Below are 13,528 nucleotides of genomic sequence, written 5' to 3'. Positions count from 1 at the left end.
AAGATCATAATAATGTAAATCCCAAATATCCCTTCAGCTAAGTTATGAGAATTCAACTTATATTTATTATGAGAGAAATGTATGAGGAGGATAAGAAGTGAAGAGTGTCTGTATGTGTATTGGTGACCACATAAGAGGATTGCATATACATCTTCTCTTGTAATGAGCCAATATGACAAGTTCTAAAATTGGAAATAACAGTATTATTTAATGTTATTTTTAAAATATTGTGATACATACCAGAAACAGAGGAGCTAAAAGATTGATGAATATTTGCTTCCAAGGAACAGGGCTTGGGGAGGGGATAGGGGATGCTGTTCCTTGTTGCAGGTCTTGTTGCTCCTTTTGACGTTGTTTCCTCTTCACAATTAGGAGCAACGGGGTCATCCATCAGCGCAGCCCACAGCAGCCTGGAAGCTCCCCGACAGCACACCCTCTCCGGGAGAATGGGAAGCAGCAGCGGTTCCCTCACAAAGGAGCTTGGGGTGGCTGCCATGCCATGCCATCTGAACCCAAGAGCAGTGGATTCCCTGTGTCTCCTGGAGCTGTGTGGTCCTTGATGAGGTACTGGACCTTGTGTTTTCACCATCCAGCATCACCTGTTGCAGGGGGATCACTGGAGAAGTGAAGCGCCGAGTCATTTCTTTGTGACACCCCCACTCCTGTTACCCTCCTTTCTTTTCCCTTCCCCATTTCCCTTCCTCATTCTTCCTTCCTTCTCTTCCCTATCCCTGGCCTTCCCTGTGTCATATCAGATAAGAAAGGAGTAGCTGGAAGAAGTAGAAGCCCTGCTGGCTGCTGTTATTTGGAAGAAGAGATGAGGCTGTGAAGCCTCAATTAAGCAGTACAAGCATTCTGCTGTTTCCCTGGGGGAAGAGCCCTGCCCATCAGAGCGCAGGCACCTCAGTTTTCTTTGGGAGGAGAGCTCTGCCTTCCCCTGCCCTGACTCCCTACTTTTGGTGTGTGATAATGAAAGGTTGTTACTGAGCTGTGAAAAATGCCAGGATTCATTTTTGGCCTTGGATTCAAAAATGGCCTCTGGAGGAGAGGAATTCAATCCAGAGCCAGTGACAAGGCTTGATTACTCAGAGCTTTTGTATATTAAAGTTTTATTAAAGTATAAAAGAGACAGCTTCTGACACAGACATCAGAAGGGGGCAGAAAGAGTGTCCCCCTGCTTGCCTTTAACAGGAAGTTATATACCTAGTCGCAGGCTGCTAATTAGAGAAAGGAAACGTCTCATAACTCTGAGAATGGCACAAGGCCCCTCACCCGCAACATGCATTTTGAGATAGCATTGGCACAAGGTGAGTCATCTGGGCCATAAAATGATTGATATGAATCTTGAAGAAAGGCAGGTTTCCAAGCAAATACATAGTCTCATTAACATAGACTAGGAGAACAGTTGTATGAGTAAAACATACTGCTTTTTTGGGCCATTATCTGAGTCTTAGGTGAAACCAACTTGAGGAAAGACAGAGTTTCAGGTAAATACATTGTTCATTAACATAGCTTAAGAAAAAGATTTCTATAAAAAAAAAAAAAAACAAACCTGCATTAGTTAGCTCAAAGTTTGAGAAAAGTTAAGTTCAGGTGGAAGGAGATGTTGTCATGACAACACAGAATTTTGAAAGAAACCTCCTTTTAATTCTGTGTAGAGAAGGGAAAAAAAATCTGACACTTGTAGTTTGTTTCCTCCTGCCACTTAAGAGAGATTAAAAAATGTCTGACACTTCCAGCCTATTTCCTCCATTTGGGGACCCCTAGCCTTCCTGCCTGTTACCCTCTCAATAGGAATTTATTACAATGCAAGTATATGAGGTAGCCCAGGGGACGCTGCCTCTCAGGCATGTTTCTGGGGGTTCAGGAAGATCTCCTTTAAAGTACAAAATTTTCTTTCCCTTTAAAAAATCTTTTTATCTAGCCATGAAAATTATCATAGATTTATCAGAGCAAGTACTTGACTAAATTAGCTTGTCACTAAAAGAAGGAAATGGCAACCCACTCCAGTATTCTTGCCTGGAGAATTCCATGGACGGAGGAGCCTGGTAGGCTACAGTCCATGGTGTTGCAAAGAGTCAGACACGACTGAGCTTTGAAAATAACTCAAGCCATGGATAAGTAAGAATTTAATAAAGATGGAAATTTGACTCATACTATTAGCACTTAAGTAGCAGATTGCTATTCTTATTCTTCTCTACAGTCCTAGACAACTCCCTCTTTTCAGGTGTCTTTGTTTCCAATTAGTCCTGCCTTTACCTGTCTCTTAGATCATGCTCCACTTATTTATTCATCAACAAAGATCTACTGAATGTCTGCCATGTGCCTGGCATGTTCCAGGCAGGCACCAGGGCTGTACTGGGTTTTAAGGAGGACAAGATCCCTGCCCCTATGTAGCTTTCCTTCCAGGAGAAGAAGACAGACACTAAGTAACCAACAAGGAGTGAACAGTGTGGTGGAGAGTGGTGGGTGAGCCTGGCTGGGGCGAATTCCCATTGATTGGTCAGGGAAGGTCTCTAAATCCTTGTGGATGAGAGGAGCTCACCCTGCTCAGATCTGCACAGAGGGTTCTGGCCTTGGGATAATTAGCAAGCGGGGATGGGAAGGGGCTAGTTCAGGGGGTGGGCAGGCCTAGATGATGAAGAATGTTTTGGCCATGGGAGCGACTTTGAATTTTATTCTGAGTGGAATGGGGAGACTTTGGAGGGTTTTGTTGTTATTTGCTTATTTAATGTGGTTATATTACAAATGTTCAGTCTTGTTTCTTATAGTATAGTATTTAGGAGCAAGAGTAAAGCAAGGAGACTTTCACACTGACCGAGGGAAGAAAAGAGGTCTTGGCTGAGGGTGATGGAGCCTGAGATGTAGGCATAAGCTGGATTTTGGAGACGTTTTGGATATAGATCTAACAGGACTTGCCGATTTAGGGTAAAGGGGTGAGGGAACGGCAGGAATCAAGGGTGTTCGGGTTTCTAGCTTCAACTGCTGGGTGGGTGGTAGTGTCAGTTACTGAGATGGAAAGGCTAGAGGGAAAGTTGGTTTGGGAAAGGATAAAATCACTGAAATGCATGAAACTCCTGAGCAAGAAAGAAGAGCGATAAACTGTCAAAACCTTGAACTAATCTTGACTCTTTAGTACTAGGCATGAACGAAAAGAGGGCAAAACATTTGGGGAAATTCTAAATTTTTTAAGGCAAAGGAGAAGAAAAAAGAATAAATAGAGCATTGGAGACTCTATGAAGGGACAGAAGGCAGGCTGCAGTGTGACTGACTTCCGCCAGTCGGACTGTGTACATACAGTTACTGAGTTCTATACAGATCCGACTGTATAGGCTTCTGCTCTCAGTTGTATCCCCAGATCCTCTTATAGTGTCTGGTTATTTATAGTTGTGCAAGTATTTGTGAAATGAATAAATTAATGGGTAGATGGTAAGAAAGTATTGAAATTAAGCAAAAATAGAACATTTTAGTCAGAGAAGGCGATGGCACCCCACTCCAGTACTCTTGCCTGGAAAATCCCATGGACGGAGGAGCCTGGTAGGCTGCAGTCCATGGGGTCGTGAAGAGTCGGACACGACTGAGCGGCTTCACTTTCACTTTTCACTTTCATGCTTTGGAGAAGGAAATGGCAACCCACTCCAGTGTTCTTGCCTGGAGAATCCCAGGGACGGGGGAGCCTGGTGGGCTGCCGTCTATGGGGTCACACAGAGTCGGACATGACTGAAGTGACTTAGCAGCAGTAGCAGCAGCAGCAGAACATTTTAGTAAATTTGACAATAAAGAAATGTTAACAGGCAGTTAACATGCCTGTTAACTGCAGGCATGTGGGGTTTTCATTTTATTTTAAATTTAATGGATGTGTGTATGTATGTAAATAACTTGTAGAGAATATAGAGGTAAGTGCAGGAGCAGAAAGGAATAAGATGAAGTACGCATACCAGTGGTGTGCTGGTAATGCTGAATCATTGGCTGTCCAAAGAAAGTAAATCCCCAGTTGTTGTGTTTACAGATTTCCATGTAACTCCTACCCTGGCTGATTTGGAGCTACAAACATGACATAGCTGAAACTGGAGTTGGGAGAGGTGTGCCATAGCCCACCATCCTGAAACATTTCTACTGCCCAATAGACTGTAGATGTAAATAATCTCAGGAGCATAGACAGAAGTAAAATGAAGGAAACTGATTAGGAAATGATATGATTTGTGTACTTATTACCTTTATTTTTAGCTTGATTTATTTAAGCTTATATAATTCATTTTATTATAAAAGATATATATTATAATTGATATAAATATAGAATATATGTACATATAATTTATTATAAGTTATATAATTTAATTTTAAATAATGGCTGTATTTAATAACTGGCTTGCAAAATTCCAGAAAATTTAATAGTCATTTCTTATAGGACAATGTGAGCTCCAGTGCTCCAGTGAAGAAGGTCCTTCAGGAGGGGAAGAAAGCTTTACATCTGTTATCTATCACTATGTGCCAGGAAGTGGGCTAGCCCTTCCCACGTGTTATTCCATGCAGCCATCACAACATTTGTTTAGGGTAAATCTTATAGTTTGCTTATCAGGTGGAAATGGAAGATCTTAGATTAAATGGTCATTTAACACATTTACATAGCTGGTAAGTGGTAAAGTCAGGATTGGAATTACAACTGCACAGCCACTAATCCCGTGCTTTGCCTGTTGCTGTGCTCTGAAGTCTAGAATCCCAGGTGAGAACTTGGCCTTGGGGAGGAGGCAGGGCAGTGATGTCATGCTCTGTGCAGCTGGCCTCCCTGCTCAGCTCTCAGGGATAGAAGATTCTTGCAGCCATCCATGGGTCCACAAGTGAGGCCTCTCCTGACTAGCTTTAATATAGACTCTTGGTGATATGCTTTAAAAAAAAATCTTTTTTTTAACTCCGAGCCCCAGCCTATTTAGAAAGAATGATGCTTGGAGAGCAGTACACAATACGACTGGAACTGGGTCAGGATCTTACTAAGTCAACATGTTTGTGAGCAAGAAGGACCATTATCCTTCCTTGAGAGGAAACTTGTCATATATTTTCCTTCTCTGGAAAGGAAAGGTATCATGTATTTGACTATAAATTTGATTAGTATCAAAATTAATTTTAAAAACTATTCTTGTCCTTTTTTCAGAAAGTGATCAGGTAAAGAAAATAAAAGCTCAAAGAGGCAATGTTATCTTAGTTCTGAAGATCTCTGTGGATAGTGTTTAAATCATGAATCCTTCACTTACCAGGTCCTGGACAAGTTATTTTATCTCTGTGAGCATCAGTTTTCTCATCTCCCAAAAAGGGGAACTAATTGTAACATCTTACACACAGGTTGCTTATCAGGACTCAGAGCTATAGTAATAAGCAGGTAATAAGTCTGTAAAGAAGTGCCTGGCACACAGTGGCCATTTGGTGTGGCAGCCAGCAGCATCATTAGTAGTAGTTCAGAATTATAAATATTATTATTCTTTATGACTTTCTAAACACTGGAATGTGACTTTCTAAACACTGAAACTGGTGAACCTGCAGTATACAGGCAAGGAATGTGTTTTTATGAATTTGTTTTTTCTTGCTAGTATGTATTTGCATTGCATGGATGGCATTAGGCTGTCAGAAATTAGTCTACATACTATCAGATAAAATGTATTCAGAAGTTACCAAACACAGGGGGACCATCCCAGCCCAGGGGAAAATCGTACTGTAAGTCATTTATTTAGTTGTCTGTTTTTCTGTATAGCTTAGTGATTGTCTTATAGGTAGCAAGTGGCAAGTGCAGTGAACCTAGGACTTCGGGGTAGACACTGTGGAATCAGATGAAATTTCAGTTGATTCCATCTTTTGCTCGGTTGCTCCATGTGAAGTGAGAAATGTAAATCTTCCTTCTCCCACCCTCTTCATTACATACAGTTCATTCACATATGAATATCCTTTCCCTTTCACCTTAGAAAACTCAGTGAATTCTACCTGAAATCTTATTCTCATAACTCACATCTGTTTCTATAACTATATGTAGTCATTTTTCATATAGAGACCTGATATTTAAATGACAGTGATTGCGATTGGTATTGAAAAGACTTCTTGGCCCAAGAGCTGTCTTCTTTATTCTGCTGCTCTGCGACATCTGTCATGAATCATTCATTCTGTCAGTATTTACCAAATGCCTCCTATGATCAGGCACTGTTTTGGGTGCTGAAAATATATGATAGTGAAGTGAACAAAGCCCTGCCCTTATGGAACTTAGCTGGATGATGATCATGGTGTTTTTACTTAAAATGGGCTCGTTTTCAATCTTTGTGGGTAAGAGAGTGGTTAGATTTTTCACTCCAGTGTGTTTTAAAAGTCTTTATTGTATTGCTTGCACAGAGGCCTGCAAATAAATACAAGTTTATTAAAGAGAACAGGTTGTCACTAAAGTGAAACTGTGAAGTCATTAAATTCAGGAGAATTAGAAAGGCATATAAATATTTTGCCCTTTACTGATGGAATGGATTACTGACCTTTTAAGTGTTGTTTTAATACTTTGGGGTTTCCCTGGTAGCTCAGATGGTAAAAAACCTGCTTGCAGTGCAGGAAACCTGAATCAGGAAGATCCCTTGGAGAAGGGAATGGTAATCCACTACAGTATTCTTGCCAGGAGAATTCCAGAGAGAGTAGCCTGGTGGGCTACAGTCCTACTTCTGTAGACCCTGCCCTGTACTCCTCTTCCCTTAAATAAGAAATGTTTTGTAGATTAAACTCCTGAAGTCGGATTTTGAACTTTCCACACATTGATCTTGTGAGTAGGGCAAAAGTGTTTCAGATCATTATTAATAGCCTCATGTCAGCTTGAGAGAAACTTAGTAAGCTGATGACATGAGATTTTCAGGTGACAGCAACAGATCTATGTTGAAAGCCATCTGTATTACTTGTGAATAATTGGGCTCTTCCCAACCATTTTACACACTTTTCTGGCTGACTGATCTCAGGTGAGCCAGAACCGCAGACAGGCTTAGTGGCTGGAAAGGGTCTGGAGAAGGAAGGTGGCAGGCATTTATCCTACAGATAAGGACACATTTTACTAGGAAGGGTGAACAGTGCTGTTTTGATATAGGAATGATGGAAATAGTGGGAAATTTATTTTTAAAATCTTAGATAAAAAAGTTATTTTTCAAATGAACTGTCAGTGTTATCAGGCTTCTTAATTTTGAACTGTTTATTGATACAGTGTCATTAATACGTCTTTAATATTCTTTGGGGGTTTAATTTACCAAAGCTTGGCTCCCAAGTTCTTTTAAAGTAGCTTTTCTTGAATGTGGAATTTACCAGAGAGGTGTTCATTTCTGTGCATAGAGAATTAGAAGAGAGTTTTTTTCTCTTTCTGTTTCCTAACCACTAGTTGACGGTGATGTTATTCCTTCTGAACCAGACCCAAAGTATATGGGAGAGCAGGAATTACTTTGATAAGTTTGTCTCAAAGCTTATTGAAATTTGCTTTGCTTCTTGAACTGAAATCAGCACTAAAATGAATCATTTCAATAAAGTGTCTCTTGGCTTCATTCAGAACTTAGCGCTAAAAGCTTCTTCCAAATAAATCACATGCTAAAGAAGCAAAATTCCTTTTAATTTATGGATAGCACTTGGTAGAGTTCCTAACTGCTGACAGACCCTGGTTCATTCTGCTTAATCTTGACTGGATACCAATTCTTGGCAGTCTTCTATCCCCTGTGAATTTGAGTCAGTGGATGATAAGTTCTTTCCTTTCTCAGTGGAGAGCAATCAAGCTTGGGCATCTGCTTTCCAATTGGATGCATGGGGACATATGTTGAAAGAGAAAACTATCAGAATGTAGGCATTTCTGGTTGGCATCCAGTTGTGTCACTGCCTCAGTAAGCTCTTAGAGGAGGATGCCAGGCCTCGTTTTCCATCAGCTCATCAGTCACCATATGGATACTCAATGTCTGCCCTATGTGGGTTAGAGCCTGGGTGACTTCAAGGACACCAAACATCTCTCCCTTCTTTTGCAGAACACAGGTAGGGCTCTTAAGGTGTAGGGAGATTGCTGCCAGTTTCTTTGCTCTTTTAGTTAATGCAACTGTCATCCAGCTAAATTTTTTAAATTTATCTTTTTTAATGTAGCCTGCTGAGAGGTTGTAGGATGACTGCAATAAAAGCAGTATCAGTTCATCTTAACTTTGTAAACAGAGTGTACATAAATAATTCTTTCATAGAACATTATTCTACAGCAGGCAATATATCATGATGGTTTCAGGTAATTTGGTGGGATTTCTAGTTTGTTGCTCTGAAAATTGTCTGCCATGAGTTTTGAACTGGTACTATGTTTTCTAGATTAAATGTGACGGAATTTTTAAAATGTAAATGCTTGGAAAAAATACTGAAAAAGTGCTCTATTGGGTTATTGTGAGGAACGATGAGTGAATACATGAAAAGAGCTTAACATGGCTTTTTGTTGTGGCTTTTCATAAATGGTAGGGCTAGGACTTAGCTTTCCTGACCACCATGTTTTATGCCAAAGCCAGTGTGGAAGAATTACCATTTAGAAATTGTTTTATAGTGATCACTTTTCCTTTGCTGTATTTATGAAAGTGGTATAGTCTTGATTTTATTTGTTTATGATATTTAGTTATTTTTTTTTTCTCTTTTTATGAGCTTACAGTACTTTAGAGGAAAATGATTGTAAAAGAGAAAAGCATTCTTATAGCAAAGATGAAAAGTTTATCAAAATTTAGCAGGAAAACAGAACGCCTGTGTTAACACATTCTTAACTGGTGAATACCATCCTCATTATAAGTTGTGTACCTAGAGTTATTATTATTAGTTTCTGGAACTAAGAGCAGACTTTTTTAATTAAAAAAATTATGTATTTAGAATTACTATTGAATAAAACATTACTTTAATAAAAACAATTCACTAGGTTTTAGATTGATGACCTTATAGTCATATAGGAAAATGTGTTTCATGTTGTAGATTTATGAATTTTTAATACTCTTTGCATTACTGAAACCATGATCTTTACTACTTTATATATAACCTAGAAAATGCATATTGATTTTGAAATCACCCTAAGCAACAGTCTCCATGAGAAGCCTGGCATTAAAGATTTGCTCTTAATGATTTAACCTCTAAAAGTATTGGTAAAATGTTTAAAGGGAACATAGTATGGGTTTTTAGGGGATGAAGGCAATTCATATATAATAATTTAGGGAAAAAAAAACAACCACATGCAAACAACCAGCCAGAGTTGAACGGAGGGAAGGAATAATGTTTGTGTCTTATGTTAAGAGCTAGACATGCCTCAGTTCCTAATGAATAACCAATGTGTTTCAGTTTTCAAGTGGTAGAGCTTTTATTTTGTGACAGTTAAGTCTTTATCATAGATTTCTTTTTGTACTCTATCTTTGGTTCCCTTAAGTAATTTTCTCTTTATGAGTTTTGAGAGGAATGTCATTTTATGAAAGCAGTTGTTCCATACTGCATTTATAATGAAAAATTTTTTATTTAAAAGTTGTTTAATTATAAAACTGTACTTTTGGTTTTCATGTAGAGTCAGGGAGAAACTTTACATATAACCTAAATGCAGTTTGTTTCTCTCTTCTTTTAAAACATTTTTTATTAAAATTTTTTTTAAAATGAAGTATAGTTGACTTACAGTGTTGTGCTAGTTTCAAGTGTACAACAAAGTAATTCAGTTATACATATATATATATATGTCTATTTTTTTCCAATTCTTTTCCCTTATAGGTTATCACAAAGCATTAAGTATAGTTCCCTGTGCTATACAGTAGGTCCTTGCTGGTCATCTATTTTATATATATTAGTGTACATCTGTTAATCCCAAACTTCTAATTTATCCCTCCCCTCCCTTACCCTTAGTAGCCATAAGTTTGTTTTGCCTGTGGATCTATTTCTGTTTTGTATATAAGTTAATTTGTGTCATTTTTTTTAGATTCCACATATAAGTGATATCATATGATATTTGGTGTTTCTGTCTGACTTACTTCACTTGGTATGATCTCTACATCCATCCATCCATGTTGCTGCAAATGGCATTATTTCATTCTTTTTTATGGTTGATTGACATTTCATTAAATATATCATGTCCTTCTTAACCCTTCATCTGTTGATGGACACTTAGGTTGCTTCCATGCCTTGGCTATTGTAAATCGTATAGCAGGGAATGTTGGGAGAGTATGTATCTTTTTGAATTATAGTTTTCTCCAGATACATGCTGAGGGCAAGTATTTCAGGATCATACTGCAGCTCTATTTTTAGTTTTTAAGGAACCTCCATACTGTTCTCCATAGTGACTATAGCATTTTACATTCTCACCAACCCTGTAGGAGGGTTCCTTGTTTCTCTCTTCTTTACAGCACTTAATTTATAGCCACAATAGCTTAAGTAAACCTTTAAGATAAGTTGAGTTTGGATACCAATTCCCAGATATTTTTGAACAGAAAATACATGTGTGAAAATAGTCGATGACTAAGAGTACATGATGAATTGAACAATAAAACTCACATCATTGTGCTCATTGTTGTTTGTGAAAAATCTGAATATTGTATAATTGCTGAATTCTTCAAAAGAGAACTATTTCCTAGGTTGTGCTGGATTTAAAGAAATGCACGGTAGTGTAAGTAGCCATGGCTTGGATGGAAGTAAACTGAGTTCTGCTCTAATTCTGCTTTGCTCCGGTCCTTGGGCCAGTTGTTTTACTTCCCTGGATGTTTGTTTTTCTTATCTGTGAAATGACACAAGGAAGACAGGTAGTCTCATGTCTTTGGTACTCTGGTCAAACTCTTATGAGGCTATGCTGTCACTTTTCTTTTTCTCTTTAATCGCTCCACTCAGTTGGTGTGCATGTAGTTGGAACTTGTGTGGGAGTTGGAGGCTGACCCCGAATTGATATACCATAATGGTACCCGCTTATAAGTGTCCAAGCAGACTGTGGAGGAAATTTCACTAATGTGCATTTTGCTATTTTCTTTTCCTTTTCCATCTTGAATTCTTAAGTACTTAGGTCTTTGGAACTTTAGTCAAATGTATTGATGAAAAATATCAATATAAACAAGATTAAATTTTGCTTTCTAAGTATTTTTGCCTTCAACCGTCTTAGAGGTCATTAAAGCTGTGCGTTAACAGACACGATAACTGGTGACTCTTCAGAGACAGTTGGTTCATTTGAGTTATAAACATTTATTAAACACTTACTGTATACAGATGTCATAGTGATCATTTGCTTACAAAGAATAAAATTTTTAAAGGAATTATTTAAACAAATTGAGGTTTTCATTAGTAAGATACATTGAACTCTAATGGCACCCCCATCTGGTTATTGAGCCTAATTTCTGGACATGGGAACTGGCGAACTTAAAACATTTATTTTTTTTTTACCTTTTTGGGGCTTCGTGGTCTCTCTTTTGCTTTTTTAAATCCATGTTGCTTTCCTTTCCTCCTGTTCTTAAAGACTGACTTTTCTTAGGGCCACCTCAGTCCTGGCTCAATAGAGCCTCTCAGTTCAATACTCTGTACAAGATGGACTGGAATTATTGTGTTCTGGCTCCAAATTCTCAAAAACAGAAATTCACATTGGCCCAGCATGGATAAGTTTACATCCCAGTGCAGAAGCCGTGAAAATAAAAAAGATAAACTTACTGAGGGTGGCAGGTGTGTGTACTGAATCATGGGACTCATAGAATAGGATACCTTAGTCAGCCTGGGAAGTTTTGTAGAAACTGAGTCTTTAACAGATGAGAAGATGAGCTAGAGAAAGGGAGGGTGGTCTTTCAGGCATAAAGCACAGCAGGAGAGAGGACACAAGAGGCTGTAAAGGTAGTATTATGTACCTGTAAAGTGTGCATGAAGAGTTTGTGTGTGCGTGTGTAACTACAGACAGCTCAGAACACAAGGACTGCAGGTGAGGCTGGGAAGGTGGGCAGGAGTCCTGTTATGGAGGAGCTTGGGAGAGATGCCAAAGGACTGACTGGCCCCTGTAACAGAGGGCAACCAGTGCAGGGCAGGCTCATCTTGTTTTTAGATTTATAGGTAAGAAAAGACTGATCGTAAAGCCAATTATTAAAGTATAAAGATTTAAAAATTCAAACTAGTTAATGTTAATTATTACACTTTTGAGAATTAAAAACGATAATGCTGAGATTTTTACCATAATTGAATCCTGAATCTATATATGTGAAAGTTCAGTCTTTTCTCTTTGTCTTTTGAGACAGTATCTTATATAAATATTTTTTATACATTTTTGTAATTTTGGAAGAATTCTCATATTTAAGAAAAATTGACAGGTGACCTAAGAGTACATTTGCCCATGATAGGGAGAAACTGCTATTTATACACACCTTAATTAATTTAAAACTTATCAATTTATGATTTTCCTCCAAAGGACAGAAATTAATGAAAAACTTCATGGAGGTAATAATCTCTTTCTGTTATGCATTCAGTATGCTAAGCTTACAATTTTGACTTCCAATTTCTGATTAAAATAATGACTTCTTGTGTGTATTGTGCCCGAGCAGTTGCATTTTGTATTGGTGCAGATAATTGCTTTTCTACTTGGCAAAGAAAATGAGCAGATGCCAAATAAGTATCTTTTTCTGGCATGATCGATTGGTAGCTCTGTAACCTAATGTTGACTGTGTTTTCAGAAGTGATGTAGCAAGCACAGTTTAGCATTAGACTGCAGCTGTTAGCTGTCAAGAATTCACTTTAGCAGAGATAATTTCTGACCAAATCTATATATTAGACTCTTAGTCTTAGAGCTTGAATTTAAGAAACAATTTAGTTTTCACACAAGGAAAATTGTGTGCTAATTTGAAGGCCTCTATTGATGCAGTTTTCTCCAAAAGTGATTCTAGAGTTCTTATCTTGTTTACCTTTAATGATGGAACAATGGCATGCTCAGGGGTTAGGTGCATGGATCCTAGAGTAACAAAAAGTGGATTTGCATTTGAAACTTACTGCCCTAAAAATCCTCTGTGCTCCATCTATTAATCCCCTCCCCTCCCCAGCCCTTGACGATCATTCATCTTATTGTCTCCATAATAAGGTAAGACAGTTTTTTATTGTCTCCATATAGTCTTTTACCTTTTCTAGAATGTCATACAGTTGGAATCATATAGTATGTAGCCTTTTTAGATTAGTTAATGTGCATTTAAATTTGTTCCACTTTTATGGTTTGATACTTTTTTTTTAGTGCTCAAGTGATATTGTGTTGTCCGAATATACCATAATTACATATCCATTCATCAAGAACACCTTGGTTGTTTTCAAGTTTTGGCAATTATGAATAAGGCTGCTGTAGTATCTGTGTTTAGGTTTTTATGTGGACATAAATTTTTAATTCTTTTGGATGAATACCAGGGAGTGCAATTGGTGGATCATATGGTAAGATCAGGACTTCCCACGTGGTGCTAGTGGTAAAGAATTCTTGTGCCAATGCCAGTAGATGTAGGAAAAGTGTGTTCGATCCCTGAGTTGGGAAGATCCCCTGGAGGAGGGCACAGAAACCCACCAT

General features: G+C 38.2%; 1 protein-coding gene across 2 annotated transcripts in view; it reads left to right on the top strand.

Moving 5' to 3' along the window:
- TMTC1 (transmembrane O-mannosyltransferase targeting cadherins 1) overlaps positions 1-13,528 on the top strand; it is a 305,981-nt gene that overhangs the window by 42,844 nt on the left and 249,609 nt on the right. For both annotated transcript variants that reach the window (XM_055572983.1, XM_055572975.1), the window contains exon 5: positions 373-564. In XM_055572983.1, coding sequence (XP_055428958.1) covers positions 373-564 — 192 coding nt within the window. The remainder of the gene's footprint in view (positions 1-372; positions 565-13,528) is intronic.

Source organism: Bubalus kerabau, chromosome 1 (genome assembly GCF_029407905.1).
Source record: "Bubalus kerabau isolate K-KA32 ecotype Philippines breed swamp buffalo chromosome 1, PCC_UOA_SB_1v2, whole genome shotgun sequence".
In the NCBI taxonomy this organism is placed as follows: domain Eukaryota; kingdom Metazoa; phylum Chordata; class Mammalia; order Artiodactyla; family Bovidae; genus Bubalus; species Bubalus kerabau.
This window is presented reverse-complemented; position numbering and strand designations above follow the sequence as displayed.